Raw genomic sequence first — 17,242 nt, forward strand, 5'->3', positions numbered from 1 at the left:
TATAGTCCTAATCAAGTGTGTTTTAATAGTAGTGGAGTGGATATGTGTCTACACTGATAAACACTGGGTTACACTGGGTTGCCTTTGGAGCTCACTTTCCTCAAAGTGTTGTGATTCGGCTCCTGCAGGACTGTGTCTCCTCAAAGTATAGATTTCTCTTTTTTAGTCAGTGAGATTAGACATGAAGACTTGGTACAAATGAAGAAAGTCTCTGATTTAAGCCTGCCAACTATACATTTAAATTTATAACCCCTTGGTCAGTCCTGTTTTTGAAAAGTGCTATAAAGTTTCTTCTTCCTCATCATCTTATTATTATTGTGTTGTACTATATTGACCTAAACCCAAAGGACATGGTATTTGTTATGCATCTATGCTGTGCAGAATTAGTTATCTACACAACAATATTAATTTATTCAGTTATATTAATTTATTTAATTTGTTTTTACTCCTAAATCTGATTTAGAATAAAGTTCAACAATTTATATTAATATAATCCAAAACACCAACTTACTAATGCAAAGCTGGTGGAATTTTCTCAGTATTAGCTCTTCAACTGAGTTAATTCTATATCAACTTTCTCTATCTTCTATTGCTGCTTGTGTTTTAGTCAAGCCTGCAGTATACATTTGTTTAATCTTTAAGGTAGGATGCAGATTGATAAGTCTAATACCCGGAATACTAGTATAACAAAGGACAAATCATTTTAAGGGTTTAGATACGATTAAGCTCTGGTTTGCTTCCAGTATCTTCTGATGACACACACAATAAACCACTATCATACCACTTGTTCCATGTGTTTTGTCTTTATTTACCAGTGGGTGGCGCTGTCCACACACCTCAGTCAGTACGATCTCAATCATCTTCAAACCAGACATCACTGAACCATTGTTCTACATTCAGCCTTCCATCAAAGTCCATATAAACTTCTCTGTGAAGTTTCCACAAGTTCAGGACAATTTAATGACTTGAAAACATAAAAGACAAAATGCTTTGATTGTCATCAACCACGGTGAATATAAACTTCCCAAAGTGTGACAGAAAAATGAAGGAAATGTTAAATGTAACAGGAACCTATAATAGGTGTGTATTTGGTGTGAGGGTCTAAATGTGTCGAAATGAAAAATAATACAAGACAAACGCTCCTCGCAAGATTTTCAGTCCAATAGCAAAATATCAGTGTTTTCTTTCAAATGCTGCCATGTTGCATAACCATCATTACACCCCATAAATTAACATGACTACAAGATACTGTATAAATATATATGTACACAGATATACAGACATACAGTATTTTAATATATAAACTAAAATAAAAAACATGGCCTGTGGATAAAGGGTTTTTGACACACACACACACACACACACACACACACACACACACACCCCACAGTATTCCAGTGTAGTAATAATTTTTCAGGGAAAATTATATTTTGCTGACAGCGGCTGATTGGAGCACCGTTTGTTCGGAGCTGTCACAGGGGCAGATGTTGACAACTTGGAAGTGTTAAAGTGTAAGTGTTAAAATACCTCTAAAAATGTAAACTGGCATTGTATCATTTTTACTATTAATGAGTTGAAAACAGACATTAATCCTGCTGTGTAGTCGCATGGGATTAGCTCCACCTTTCTCCAGAGAAAATGTTTCCTTTGTTAAGACGCTGAGTCCCACTCAATAATCACCTTTCATGCATATTTCATGTACAGTTCTTTCTGCTTCTCAAGTATTGTTTTGGTGAGTGTATAAATGTGGGGAGTCTGTCATGTGTGACAGCAGGATAAAAATCAAAGCATGCTCTCCACAATCGATTAATGCTTTAGCTACTGACGGACAACCCTGGGATACATGCGGTTTTCCATCCGCTGGGCTCCTGTGCCAGCTGAGGAAGTCATGCTCTGTATGTTTCATGTCCATCTGTCTTCTTGGAGTTATTCCAGACATTTTTAAGGTCTGACAAATACAGTAAAGGTTCCTCTTCTTGGATTTGCTCGCACGGTCATTTGGAGATCCCTAAGCCAGTCTTCATGTATTCGTAAACCACATAGCTAATGCTGACAGCAGGAATTACTTTCATGAAGTTTGGCAGGATGCCCCGGTAGAGTCCGAAAAAGCCTTCTTCGGCTATGATCCTCTTTACTAGGGAACTCATGGCCGGCTGGTCTGATGAGTCCAGAGACGCTGTAAGGAAACATTCAGTCAGGGAGTCAGTGTACTATCCAGAAGAGCACTTTTTATTTGTGTGTCCTGAGCATGAGACAGCTGTACTAAGGGAGCGAGTGTGCCCATTGGTGGGGGTAAAATAAATAGTTCAAAATATAAAACTATTATATATTAATGTCAGTAAACTGGCCATGCACACGCTGCTGTTTGTTGGATTGTGTTGTTCTTGCACACAATTCTCAAGTGTGCTGTATGTTGTATTGGTGTCTGTAGTTACGCTAATATTGCTGCTGCTACATCAGCTGCGTACCTTAGGGCGTAGGTGGTATTCACTATAGGTAGTCACAGCTTTTTGTCTTATAGGTTTGATAGAAATTTTACAAGGCCATTATAAAATCATTTGGTGCAGCTCAACAAGACATTAATAGAATATTTATAAAAATGTCCATAAAAATATTGTATAAAAACACAGATAAAATATCTAATCTTTTTTGCACTCCCAAATGTTTTTGAAATGACGAATTCAGATTCCCTCATGTGGCTTTTTTTGGTCATTTAGGAGCCAATATAGCCTTGGAAATCGTCTGTGTGGAGTAAATATGTCCAAAATAGCTTTTTAACTAGTCTAGTCTAGCTGTTATCAAATGTCAGATTCAGTTTACCTTGTGCCTGCATCCGTGTGCGTATGAGTGCGAGCGGGTAGCTAGCCAGCTGGCCACAGGTGCTGGAGATGGTCCCGCAGCCCAGCAACACCAGAATTCCAGGGTTAGCCGAGTCTTTGGGGTGGTACGACAACCAAGTGTTCTTTAGACTCTGAGGCACAGGAGAGAGTGGAGAGTGTACATCAGCATAACACAAAAATCTATTTCTCTGATTGACTTTAATGTAACCCTGCAATCGGAGATGAATTACTTTATTGAGCATATAAATTAGTTAATCTAACAGAGTGCACTCAAGGGGAAGACTGCATACCTCATAAACAGCGAGGTCTATCCCGGCGTAAGGAATGATGCCCAGTAGGTTTGGAATGTAGCCCTTGTAGAAAGCTTTGACACCCTCCTTCCTCAGGATCTTCTTAGCACAATCAAACACTCCTGCAAACTGGCCGGTCTTTCTCAGCGTCAGTCGAGTTTTCAATACCTTAATTGTACAAACAGAAGAAAATCAGAGGCCCTCTGTGTCCGTGTGAATGCTTCTGATTTGGGAGGGATTTTAAAAGTTTGTGGGGGGAGGGGTTTAACGAATCCCATGAATGAGGCTGTTTGCTGAGTCAATGATGCGATGATGCAACAGTTGTCTTACCTCCATTGGGTAGATGACTGTCTGTGCTGTGGCCCCAGCCATAGAGCCGGCCATGAACCTCTTGTGTGTCTCAATCTTTTGGCCTTCTGTTGATAACAATTTCTTATACTGAAAAGAAAACACAAGTCAAGAAATGCCAATTAATTGTTTTGCGCGTGTAATCAATAACATCAAATGTTGTTTTCGCTTACTTGTTCATATGCCATAAATTTGATTGCTGTCTCGGGTGCAATCTTTAAAACATTGATTCCATTTCCCCTCCACAGTGACGACGGACCTCCTTCTTTTATCATCTGTTTGAAGCCTCCCACCAGACTTATCGTGTTGCTCTTAGAAGAGTGAACCTGCAATGCAAAAATACAACATTTACATGACATTTGCATGTGCGTCCACTGATGGAGAGAATGCGTTTGAACACAGTTTTTTTTGTTCGTCTGTCTAAGCAGGATTAAGCAAAAACTAGAAATAGGATTAGCAGGAAACTTGGGGGAAGGGTGCAGAATTGGTCAGAAAATAAGTTTATTAAACTCTTCAGATCAGGGGTCAGATCAAGAGGTTTCTAAAGGGAATAGCATCAATTCCCTTGTTAGTGTTCTACAGGTTAATGGTACATGTCTCAAAACTTGGGAAAAACTTTGTTATAGTTCTAGTCAAGTCGTTCTCCGGTGGTACAGGACAGTCCCATGGTCTTGGCCCGTCCCCATGTTTGGCGCCCTACCGTGTTCACGGACCATTCTCCGGGTCTCGTTCACGGCATTGTCTGATCTTGGACTGGAGGCTGCAGCTCTGCGCCCCCGTGGTATAGCGAGCAACTAGTGTTCGTGTACCCCCACATTCAAACAAGACAGGAGGCTGACCATATATCTATGGCGACCAGCGGGAATGCCTGCAGCAGGCGGCTGCTGGAAGCGCTCCGTCTCGCCAGCTGGGAAGACCTAGGTTCATCTACGCGGGTTACTAGTTCGGGAGTTCGTCATCCGCGTACAGCGGAAGGCCGCGGGGCGCAGCGCTCCCACGCGCGCGCTGTTCACACGCAGTCGCCTAGACTGTATATAGGTCTTTGCTCCCTTTGTTGAATAATGATTTTGCCCCCCTCTCTTTCTCTGTCTGTCTCTTGTGCTTGTAGGATGGCAGGGGACATTTTTATGATTAAATTAAACCAGGACAACAAGGAATACAAGTATGGATGCATATTTGATAATTTATATCTATAAATATGTAATTTATATCGTTTAAAATCATGGGGAGAGGGAGGAGCTGGCTCATTAGCATTTGACAGGCAGTCAACAGGTCCGGTGGCTGTTTTTACAGGTAGTTGTTTTATATGATCCTTTGGTATTTGACCAAGTATGTTACAGACATTTCATTAAGACCCAGAACCATATCAACTTTGTAAATGCATCTATGTCCCTTTAACATTACGATTTGGGCATTTTTCTATATTTTTGTTGAATTCTCAGAGAATAATTAATTGATAGACGTTTAGGGAACTGATAATCATGTGGTGTAATTTGGTGGAGATCCAAATTAAAATCTGGATCTAGTCAATTTAAATGTGGTTTCACAAGGGGACTGTTGGGTCCTGGCAGGTGAAAGCACTCTACTGAGTGTTTGTCATGTTTTTAATATAATTTTACCTGCATGAAGACTTTCATCCTGTCCAAAGGGGCGGTACCGGTGCGAGAGATGGCGCCCGCCACAGCACCAGCCGAAAGCTGCTTCCACCAGTTTCCTGAGCTCTTTTCTTCCTCTGTGAATTCATCAGGGATGGTGAGACTGTCACCTATGTCCAGCACCTGGTAAACACAGAAGCATGTTGACTCACCACTAATAAACTCTGGTAGAGTTATAAACACATGTACCCGGTGTGATATGAGTTATTAGGCCTTCAAGAATGTATTTCTCAGGAATGTACACTTCACATAGCAACTCTTTGTGTGGTTGATGTGACATCACAAGCTAACTGAGCACTTCTCCTTTTGAGGTCTATTTTCACAGTGATGCAGCAATTGTTCTTTCAATATTACCAAATTGTGTCCTGGAGAGAGGACGTTAACAAAACCATGAATGTGAGTTTCAAGGCGGAAGACAAACATCAGGTCCACAACTCATTTTACACAAGTTTTAAAAAAAGGCCTAAGAGATTATGAGGAAACAGCTAAGAGGAACAGCTGTGGTTGTAACTCATTTTAACAAACAAAAAACTAATGAATTGAGCTTCTTATTCTTTGGCAAGCAGCGCTTGTGAAATCAGTATTACTGAGCCGCCTCAGCCCTCATTGGCATGCTTTAGCTGTCTCAGATAAACATACCCTGTGTTTTTCTATAAGCATAAAGGCATGGTGGCATTTGAATAAAAAGCTACAGAGAAACTAAAGGCTTTTAGTTATATGTCTCATGATGGTACAAGAATGCAGCTTCTGTCTTCTTTTGTTAGCAAAGTTGTCATGAATGTGGAATGCAGAAGACATTCCTTAACACTGTACATGTTTTATCAAGAAAAGCACTGTTTTGTCCTTGATTGAGCAAAAATATTTTGCAGCACAAGTGACACAACACATCTTTGCGTTAGAGGAGCGTTAGAGGAGCGAGCTGAGACATGCATAGACTGAGCATAGTGTTGTCACCTGATTGCTTTATGAGTGCAATAATTCAAAGCTACTGTCAAAATGTGGACAGCAGAGAAAATCTTTAAGATCTAACACAGGAGGACTCCACTACACGTGATTTATCCCACTGCAGTTCCCTGTGTGTTTATCTACAGAGGGTATTTAAGAGTGTTTGTGTGCCACATCCTGTACCGAGGAGTGTTTCCAGAAGCGAATGATCTCTTCCAGATTGTGTCCAGGGTAAAACAGGAAGTGCTCTCTCCACTCATTCCAGTCCACCATCATGGTGCCATCAATATCCATACTATGAGGAAACACAGAGAAAGCTCTTAACCCGTGAACTGCTGACTTATTATGTTGTAATACCCTGGGAAAAGAACAACTGTGACCCAGATAAAGTCCCCACATGACACACAAGCAACATGTTACAGTGGGTATTAGTGGAACTCAAACCTCTGTAAGACTTTCAGTGCATCCTGTCTGCTGATGTCCATGCCCAGCTCTGCGAGGCTCTGCTGGATCTCTGAGGCATCAATCTTCCCTGTGGCAACATAAAAAAATGAATATGTGGACACATGGCTTTGTAAACACGCCGACATATGTCAAGGTGTGTCTACTCAGTAATTTGTACTCTGAGTCACTCCCTGCTTGTGCTCACCATCGTTGTTTCTGTCCAAACTCTTGAACGTGAGCCTCAGCTTCTTCTCGTGCTCCTTCAGATATCTGGTGAACTCGCTGAAGTCCAGAGTCCCGTCTTGGTTTCGGTCACCGGACGAGACGATTTTCTGCAAAGACGAGATCAGATCGAGTTAACCATTTGCATCACAAAGTCGCGAATACAAGACCTGATCTGTCCAAACGTGCAAGCCAGGATCTGAAACTCCTGAAACTTCCGATGGCCCCTGGATCTATATTGTGTACCTGTGCAGCACCCTGGCGGAATATACCCATCGCCTTGAGGCCCGCTCGTAATTCCGCGACGTCCACCTTCCCATCGTTGTTGGTGTCGAGCTTATCGAACAGGTCCTGGTATGACCGCTTACTGTCGGCATCCCAGCACTGGGCGTTCAGTAGTAAAGACGTCCGCAACAGCTGATACATTGTGGGGTTTGGTGTGGAAGCAGCGTCCGGGCGAGTCATGCTGAGGTTATTAATCCATGTTGAAGCTCATGCATGAAACCTGCACAAATCCTGACACGAGCCCGTGGATCGCGGTGGAAATCGTGCGTAAAGTAGAGGGACTGTGTCAGTCAGACTGTCGCATGCAGAGGTGTGTGGTTCCGAAGCGATTCAAGAGGATCCGCAGTGGTCGAGGGCGGAGCGAGGAAGGCGACGTAGCTGCGCGACGTTTACACCGGAAAAGCAGGAAAGACGGGGAAATAAAAAAAAAGCGGGGGAATGATCCACATCGTGGATTAACCCTGAACATAATCCGGCTCGTGCTTCTGAATCATATGTCATCCTGCCATGGATCTGTGTGATGTGTTGTTGGTGATGCGTTGCGAAGGAGGCGTAATCTCTTCATCTGGGGGGACGTGTCACATTCACAACACACAGCATCATGTTTCAGACTGCTCAGTAACAGGGGTGATCGCTAGAGGGCGGTGTTTCATCGGGCAAGAGCGATGGAGTCCGGGCCACTGTATGAGGGGTCTCTGTTTGAGGGGTCTCTATATGAGTGGTCTCTCTCTCTCTCTGAGGGGTTTCTGTAAGAGGGGCCCCTGTATGAGGGTTCCCTGTATGAGTGGTCCCTGTATGAGTGGTCCCTGTATGAGTGGTCTCTTTAAGAGGGGCCCCTGTATGAGGGGTCTCTGTATGAGTGGTCTCTCTCTGAGGGGTTTCTGTAAGAGGGGCCCCTGTATGAGATGTCCCTGTATGAGGGTTCCCTGTATGAGTGGTCCCTGTATGAGGGGTCTCTGGGGCCTCAACAATCCAACAAACCTCCAACAAATGGATTGTGAATCTGTATAACCGAGTCAGTCCTTCTATTCTATTCTATGCCGATAATGAAGAATTTAAAACCATAACCTTCACCTACTTTCAAACAAATGAATACCAGACTTTCACTTGTATTTGAGTCTCCAGAACAGTGTGGCAGCTTTAAGAAGGGCCCAATTGCTTCCAACATAAACTCCATAAAAATTCAATACTAAAAGATAATTAAATTGTAATACTCAGTATACAATAATTAATTACATAATATACTTGAGTATATAAGATTGACAATTATTGATGTGACAAATAAACCAAGCATAAAAACTTCAAGATAAAAATTTAAAGTAGAAAAGGTTTAGGTGACTATAGGTTCATATCAATATATGTGACGTGTGTCAGTTGTTGTTTTTTAATTAACACTGTAAGATATGGTCATATATATGTTAAATTTGGTCCTTTTGCATCCCATTTCTTCTATGGCCACATCCCTGATGAATTATGGCCTTTTGCTTTCTCTATTTTCACCACTTCAGTCCTTTTTGTGGTCATAGGAATTAAGAATAATGTCCCTTCCTTATATTGACTCTTCACTGTAGTTTGTTGTCTAGTTGTCTAGTGATATAGAAAGTGGTGTGGTGGTTTTGAATGACTGTCAGCCAGACTAACAGCAGTCAGTTACAGTCGTGTCCTGGTAGTCACTGTTGCAGCTGCAGCATCCAATCAAACCCCAGCATGGCCTCCACGTCAGGAACTCTATCGGTGAGTGGGTGTGGAGGAAGAGATTTGAACTTTGAAACGAATCTGCAGCCTGTGAAGCAAAGGCAACACAGCAGCGAGCAGAACAGCTGAGAGCAGGCTCCACAGTGGTCAGCTGTCTGCCTGTCAGCTCCTCCACTCCACACACCGACAGCCAGCTCCAGCAAACACCATGTCCTTCATCCTCACCAAGAAGAAGAGGTTTAAATTCAAGGTGGACTTCGACTTGGAGGAGTTGTCCTCTGTTCCCTTCGTGAATGGAGTTTTATTCTGTAAAGTCCGGCGCCTGGATGGAGGCTTCGCCGAGCAGTCGACTCGGTAAGAATGTTTTGCTATTTATAGCAGGAGTTCACTGGTTGTTGCTTAAGTTAAGTGAAACTTGTTTTGAGTCCGTCTTCACTTTACTTTGGACACGTGTGTTTAACATTTCCTGTCTCTATTTTGCTTCAGTTTCGACCATGAACTCTTTTACAACCTCTATACTAATGTTTAACTTGAATGTCCAGCTACACAACAGAAGGTAGCTACAAGCTAACCTGACACACGTTAACCTATTGATACAAAACATGGGTCGAAAGTGATTATTTTCTATATCTTTGTACTGAATGAATATTATCATTGCAATTAATGAATTCAGTATTTCAGGTATTCCCCAATTAACTTAATAATCCTAATTTTTCCTTTGTTACTTTTTGAATAAATATCATTTTTGTTTGGCTACCCTTCTAATGCACAACATGGGTCAAAAGTGGCCCTTAATCATTTCCCGGTGTTATTTCATGCATGAGTGTTTCTTGAGTGCAATATTTTTTTAATGAATGTATTTGATCATTTAATAATCTAAGTATTCATTAAATAGCGTGTTTTTGATTTCAACATCAAAAATCATTATTTCCCTTTTTACTTTCTTACTTTATAAACAAACTAAATATGGCTGGTCGCAATCATTTCAGACTCACGGTTAACATGTTCATAAAGATGCTTATGAAGAACAGCATGACGATAATGAGGAGGCAATTCTTGGTCTTGATTCTGAGTCGGAAATCTCTGATGCTGAGGACCTAGATGTTCCACATAATCAAGCTGGAGTTGTGGAGAAGGCTCCTTTGATGATTTAGAAGACTGTCATCAAAGGAGCCTTCTCCTGTGAAGAAGGAAGAATAAGATAAATGATAATAATAATTATTATTATTATTATTTTATTATTATTATTATAACAGTAATAGTAATAATAAAAATAATCATAATTTGAGGTTGTTAAATAGAACAGGCACGGTATTTCTTCACCAGCAAATGTTCTTTCTTTCATTTGTATGTTTGGTATCTATTTATTGGTCCTTTATGTTTGGTTTAAACACATAATTTCCTTCCATTGCAAAGGACCGTACAAGTTTAATCTCCAGGTTTTTATATGATTAAAACTGCTCGTGGCACTTTAATGAGTCACTGTGGAAAACAGGCGTAGCTCATGTCAACCACTAGTCCTCATTACCTCGCCATAGCAACCGTCTGTTCCTAAAAACTGTAGTATAAACACTGCGTTCTTAGTTTACAATGGCACGACCACAGATGCTTTCTCTTTGTTGAATTCAAACATAACATTGTTGTTTATGTTTTTATTTTAAAAAGCAAGTCATGGTAGTGTAACATTTTCTTTATGCTGGTGGCAGCAACTTTCTTTAAATCTGCCTTACTGCTGCTACCAATGAGCAGCTTTGTTTATTTTGCATCCAGGATGTACAATGACGTCAAGTACAGTGAGCATACCATCATAGAAGTGGGTCCAAACTTCACACACATAATAATAACACTATTCAGTTCTCCTAATGTCAGAGATAGAACCAAAACATTGATAGGTGAAAGTCTTTAGGAAAATTACAAGCTCACTTCTTGGACTAAAAAACACATGCATATAATTTGCTACATTCTTCTACATCCTCTGTATAAAATTAGAAACATGCAAAACCTCAGCTTTCACTATGCTTGATGCTCTGGGACACACCCTCTCTATGTATGATGGGTAATCATGCAGGAATCTGGCATATTTTTGCTTATTGTCCACTCTTTCACTTTCCAATATGCCCGTGTGTTTTTGGTTTGTGTATGAACTCGTGTATCTCTGTGTGTTTCTCTCACAGGGAGCCAGTCCAAGCCAACTGTGTGCACTGGAGGAAGAGATTCTCTTTCATGTGTAAGATGAGTGCTAATGCTGGGACAGGTGTACTGGACCCCTGTCTGTGCCGGGTGTCTGTGCGCAAGGTATAGGAACTTTTTTGTTAACACTTAAAAAAATGCAATGTAGCTTTTCTTCTATAGCAGAGCTGATTCCAGAATGTGCCAATACAATGTTGTACATAAGATGACTGTTACTGTACTGCAAAATGTAACAAATGTTTTAATGAAAATACAACCTCTCTTCTTTTTGTCATTTTAGGAGTTAAAGGGTGGAAAAACATTTGCAAAGGTAACACTTCTCCTCTAAAGTGTTAATTTGTTGTACACACAGCAGATTAAGTATCAGTGCCCCATTAGAACAATCTTATCATAGAATCTATGTGTAGTCAGCTTTAAAGTGCCCTTAGAGGACTTGTAGGTGAGTCTGTGTTGAGGGAGTGTTTTTATTTCTAGTTTCCGGCTTTGGTTACTGATTGAAAAATAAGTAAAACAAAACTATGCCATGTTAACCAATAACTTAAATGCTATTTATTTTAAAATATTGAAAGTCTTGTCTGAGACACCTGCAGGGTGTTTCATAAGCACTTCAAAACTGCCCCAGTACCATTTAATATAGTTTAAATAGAGTAAAAGTATAGATCAATTTAAGCTGACTTCTTAACAGTTCACTCTTATTGATCCTGTGTGCAGCTGGGCTTTGCCGACTTGAACCTGTCAGAGTTTGCTGGGTCTGGCAGCACGACGCGACGGTGTCTCCTTGAGGGATATGACACAAAGAACACCAGACAGGACAACTCAATTCTCAAGGTATGTGCACAACTCCACAAACACACAACTCCTTTAAATTATATGGGAAATGCCCTTAGGTGTTTCTACCGCTCTGCCAGTGTTTTTGGTCCAGTTCAATAATGGGTTCTTGCATGATAAACATGACACTCTATGCTTGTAAAACCATGTAGCTCTAAAGCAAAGTCACTAGTTCCTGAGTTCACCAAAGCTGAATATCCATACTAGACATGCCTGAGCCTGTGACATGCCTGAGCCTGTGACACGTTACCTGCATGAGCCATTGGAACCGTGGGAAACCCATTCATAACATACAGCTTCCTCCTGGGGCCCAGACTTACAGTCATACATTTAAATGGTTAATTGTTCTAAATCATGAATAACAACAACCTTGTGACACCACACTCAAGGAAAATTGTGTCATTGTATGTCTCATTGGTGCAGTTGCTTGTCAGACTAAAGCTGGCATTACTGTTCTCTTTCTGTTACAGGTCGTCATCACCACACAACTTATGTCTGGAGACCCCTGTTTCAAAACGTAAGAGCTCTTCCTGACCACACTCCATTCATTCATTTAGAAGTATTTATTCAATTTCAAAACGGTAAGGAAGTCATGACTTTAAGTGTAACTTTATTCAGATATAGAACGGTATAAATGGCATCCTCTGCATTTACGAAAGTCTGCACCTCACCACAGAGGAAATATTTTCATCACATCCTGTCTGCCACCAAAAACACACCCTCGTGCCTGATACTACTAAAACCCAGAGGGTTCAAAGTTATGAAGTATTGTTTTGTAGCTGAGGTCTTATCACAGTCTTATCTGAGAACTAATAAGACCTTGCCCACACATTAATCTGCCTGACCTCAGCAGTGAGCAGCAGCTGATATGTGATCAGCTCGGCCCAGAGGCTGTGTGTGTCGAGCAGTTTGTCACGAAGGACATGATGTATAATCAGACTCTTGGCAAATCCACCAGAAAGTGCAAACAGTTGGCTTTCTTCAACCAACACAGGTCTTCCCTTGTATTCCTTAATGTTCCAGCCACTTCTTGGTGTAATAATACAGACATTGCTGCCAGGGAGACGTTTGACGTGTAGGATTTTACAGTCATTCATCCCACGCAGCGTTACTCATTGTGTGTGGAGGATTTACAACAGTGCACAGTAGAAAGATGACGTCTGACTCTTCATGTGTTGTTAAGCAATAACTCCAGTGATTAATGTAGAATCCCAGCCACAAAGAAGTGGGGTTTCCTGTAATTGTAATTCTGTTGAAATACACTTCATTAATAATGCACTTATAAGTAATGTCCGACCCGACCGGAAACTGCTGGCTCTGTCAGCTGTTTAGTTATTACACATTGCAGTACTTTCAAATGTAAAGGTATGTTTGATGATCATCTGCATAAAACATTATTTTATTCCCAGATGTTGTCAATTGTTTACTTTGAAGGACATTTCTAAAAGTTGAGAGCTTCACATTTAAGTCTGTATATGCAGATTTTGTATGTTATCTTAGCATCTATAAACTGATTTAGATTGTCCATGTTTTTTTTTCATAGAATAATTGACAATCCCAGAGTAGCAGGGTCTGTTGCTTTCTGATACCATGTGTTTATGACTCACCACTCTGAAATTGTCAACCCTACACATAGTAACTTTAATTAAATTGTCAGATCCTTTCCAACAACATTTAAAAGCTCTAAGGTGCCACTTTGTTTCTAAGTAACCTCATGACTTCCTGTGTTGCCCACAGTCCTCCCTCTACAGCCATGACTCTGGGAATCCCACAGGCAGAAGCAGAGTGTCTTCTTGAGGACAGAAAGGGAGGCGATGTGCACATATCCCACTCACTCACTGGTATGCATGACTTTGCTCTGTTTTACAATAAATCACTCTTAATTTCTCAGTTCAGATTTTGTGGTTGACAGTTTTAAAAATAGTCTACAAAGAACTATCCCTCAAAAAAGTGACAAGTTGAACATTTTGATCTTCTATAGTTTTAACGTAAAAGACATACACTGTCTGTGGATACAGTTTTACTGTAGGTGTGTGTGTATTTTGTCCTTGAAAACATACCTTTTGTGTTTATAGAGATTCCAAAGAAATCCATGTCAGTCCCAGAGGAGCTGGTAGTGTATGGTCACTCTAGAACATCCAGCTATGCAAGTCAACAGTCCAAAATCTCAGGTACTAAACACAGACACACATGTTTATTCCCCCTCAAAAAAGGCTAATTTATTTTAGTTTAAGTTTGAATTACACACATAATAAACATATTCTTTTGTACTTGTAGGTTATAGCTCAAATCACTCCAGTTTAACAGATCTGAGCCATCGGAGGAGCGCATCCGGAGGTTCTGCCTCCACAGGCATCGGCAGCATCCTGGAACCCAGTGACCAGCAGGCTGAGAGAGTAGAGAGGGAGAGCAGGTCCACTCCACCAGTCTCTACATCCTGTCACCCTGCACCTGAAAACCCCTCCACCCCCGCCAGGGTGCTAAGGTAACATACTCATTCAAGAGAAGAGTCACAACTGTGAGTCTTTCTCTGTTTTCTGACTTTAATACTTTTCATTCTAAAAAATCCAATCTGAGTGAAAAAGTTAAAAATCTGTCATGGACAAACTGTTGCTGTCACCGCATACTTTAACATGACATGCTACAGGAGATCATTTAAAGTGCTAGTATTATGTGCTGTATGTAAAACTAAATAAATAGACCCTATATTTGTTATCCTATGTTTGTTGACTGGCTTTATACTGTGCTTCTCAATAATGACCAGAAATGAGAAGACATTGCATTGAGGTAAAATATAAAAATGTATCTGTTGTTTTTTTATATTCTTCCCTGTTACGCACTTTTCTTTTTGGCATGTTTTTGATGACATTTGTTTACCTTTTGTGTATAATGAGCTTGTTATAAACAAGCCAGGGACTCATGCTTGAATGTTTCCTCAGTCAGCTGAATACATTGTCTTATGTCTTTTCCTCTGGAGGTCATATTTGTGATATACCACCCTCTGTTTCTCCATTAGACACCCTGTAAAGCAGAACTCGATGGAGAATCAGTTGAAGAGAGTCGATGCCACCAGGGTGGACGCTGATGACGTAATAGAGAAAATCCTGCAGAGCCAGGATTTCAGCCAGGGCTTCTTGGACTCCAGTGCAGAGGGTGTGTACACACTTAATCTGTAACTTAGTGGGTTTACTAACACTGGCCTGGAATGTTTCCCACCATCCTGCTGATGGGATCAAAGTTCTTTCAGGCCTTGTCCTAAAACAACACAATGTTTCTTAGTTCTCTTTCTTAGCATTTGTTTCGTGTCTCACTCTGGTGAAACACCCCTTACGTGCCCTCAACAGTATTATTACATTACGCCAGCCTATTGGCGTTGATGTCGCGTATGTCATGGGAGGCGACCAGCATTCCCCCTATATAATGAGCTGACATACCGACATTCATCGTTGAAAAACCTCTTCTCGCTTCACAGAAGCCCACATCGGAACAGCTGCTCCAGAGCCTAGCTTCACCGTTCACAGATCCGAGCGCACAACTCGGTCTTTGAACGCTTTGATCTGGATAGTTGTTCGATGCATAGGGCAGCAGCCAGCTAGGAGCAATTCTAGTTGTCTTTGCTCGGTTAGTGTTGAAGTTGCAATACATAGCGCTAGCCAAGAAAGGAGAGTAGTAATTTCCTCGCGCTAGGTAGCAATACCCACCTGTTTGTCAGCCCTACAAAGTAGCAATACACCACAGGGTTAGCGTTAACGCCAGCTACACAGAGTAACATCACTGTAACAAAAGAAAAATACAAACTCACACTCTCTAGTCGAGCTCTTTCCTGACATGATGAGTGATGATTAGATGTTAGTGATGGTTAATCAAAAATTAGGTGCATACTTACAGCATTAAATGGGAAGGATTATTCAATCTAAGACTACAGAGTTTAGGTTGTTTATCAGTTATGAATAACACAGGGGCAGTTTAACGATTAGCTCAGCAACACGCTGCCATTTTACGAATCCCTTTTTTGTGAAGCAACAGTGACTCTCTCCCTCGTCAATCAGACTAATGTTGCACACATTTTTACATGTTTACATTTACTCTGTTTCTCTGTGGTTTGCTGTCAGTTGTGTCACCATAGCCCTCTAATCAATTGTCATTTATTTTTACAAATTAAGTGTAAGCCAGGCATTTCCAGACCCGACAATGTTAATTAGTTGTGAGTTTCTTTATTTCTCATGTGTTTCTGTGTGTGTTTATTGCTGCAGAAGAGGGGCTCCGCTTGTTTGTTGGTCCTGGTGGGAGTACAGCCTTGGGAAGCCAGCACACAAGGTGGGTGTGATTACATAACTGAGAACTGTTTGTAACATGCAGCAAGCATTTACTACCAATAAATATTACACACTTGCTAAATTTGGATTCTAACAAAGAGTTCTTGCCATAAACACACAGCTGGTCGTCATGTTGTTTCTCTCTACCTTGTCAAATGTTGTGTTTTCAGTTTCACTACTTAGTTTCGCACATAAAAGAACGACCCACAAAGAGATAGGATAACCGCCACCATTTCCTGTCTTGTAACACATTGTGACTTCTCTTTCAGGGTTGCCACTGGAGCCTTTGAGCAGGTGGTGTTCAAGCGTTAGGCTTTGGGAAGCATGTGCCTCACATGAAGGGTGCCGTATTACACCAATGCGGAGGACTCAAGCCTGACGAGTGGAGATGCCATAAGACCCTGTTCAGGCCTCACTCCAGGAGATTTAATTTCTCTTATGCAATCCCTCCACATCTGACATACAGCTTCTGTTGACCAGGAGAGCCCTCCAGTGTTCATGAAGTGGAGTTAAAAAGCACAGTTTATGAACAATTACGGTGACTGAAATGACTGGTGTACTGACAAATTCAGTTTGTTCTGTTCTGCGCAATGAAAATGTAAGACATTGGATTAATAGTGCTGTAATCCATCTGTTCACTCCTCTTTGTCAGGGAGCAGGAGGTTTTCCCTGTTATTTAAAATATATATATTAAAGTGTCATGTTTTTACTTTGTTATAATTTTGATTTTGTTTCTATTTTATTGTGTTAATTTTAGTATTTAATTTGTTTAAAAAAACAAAGTGATTGAGTTGTTGCAGCTGAAAACAGGTTCAAAGGTGTTTCTCTTAAATCAGACTGGATATACTGTATAAGAAATACTGTCACACATTTGAGTGTTGTCCTCATTTTTACTTAAATTTGTGTCAATCTGCCAAATTGAGTTACTGTACATTTGCTGTCACTTAAGGAGTCATATCTGTAGTATATAAGTTATGGTCCATGTAATGAAAGTCAGCTGATGTAAAGTCCATGATGTGTTAAGATATCTATATGTTGTTTTTAAGATGTTAAATGTTAATGCAGCATTGAAGATCTGTAATTAAAAAAGATGTGCACTCTGGATATAGATAACTCCCAGACACTTTTTGTCCTGCATCTCACTAGAACTTTTACAAGAGTAGGAAACACAATTTTAATATATA

The 17,242-nt window shown here is 40.7% G+C and overlaps 2 protein-coding genes across 2 annotated transcripts; one reads left to right on the forward strand and one right to left on the reverse strand.

Moving 5' to 3' along the window:
- Window positions 1-784: 784 nt before the first annotated feature.
- Window positions 785-7,634, reverse strand: LOC118118360 (calcium-binding mitochondrial carrier protein SCaMC-1). Its single transcript, XM_035171528.2, has 10 exons — window positions 6,991-7,634; window positions 6,728-6,854; window positions 6,523-6,610; window positions 6,262-6,373; window positions 5,098-5,256; window positions 3,652-3,804; window positions 3,461-3,568; window positions 3,131-3,298; window positions 2,821-2,971; window positions 785-2,176 (listed from the first exon to the last, which is right to left on the reverse strand). Exons 1-10 carry the CDS (start codon window positions 7,207-7,209, stop codon window positions 1,995-1,997), a joined length of 1,467 nt encoding a protein of 488 aa, XP_035027419.1. The 5' UTR covers window positions 7,210-7,634; the 3' UTR covers window positions 785-1,994.
- A 1,160-nt stretch (window positions 7,635-8,794) lies between these two features.
- Window positions 8,795-17,160, forward strand: LOC118118244 (protein FAM102B). Its single transcript, XM_035171267.2, has 11 exons — window positions 8,795-9,078; window positions 10,899-11,019; window positions 11,195-11,224; window positions 11,626-11,742; window positions 12,213-12,259; window positions 13,480-13,583; window positions 13,818-13,913; window positions 14,020-14,227; window positions 14,759-14,895; window positions 15,996-16,059; window positions 16,328-17,160. The coding sequence occupies exons 1-11, from the start codon at window positions 8,933-8,935 to the stop codon at window positions 16,368-16,370; spliced, it is 1,113 nt and encodes a 370-aa protein (XP_035027158.1). The 5' UTR covers window positions 8,795-8,932; the 3' UTR covers window positions 16,371-17,160.
- Window positions 17,161-17,242: the final 82 nt, after the last annotated feature.

Source organism: Hippoglossus stenolepis, chromosome 11 (genome assembly GCF_022539355.2).
Source record: "Hippoglossus stenolepis isolate QCI-W04-F060 chromosome 11, HSTE1.2, whole genome shotgun sequence".
In the NCBI taxonomy this organism is placed as follows: domain Eukaryota; kingdom Metazoa; phylum Chordata; class Actinopteri; order Pleuronectiformes; family Pleuronectidae; genus Hippoglossus; species Hippoglossus stenolepis.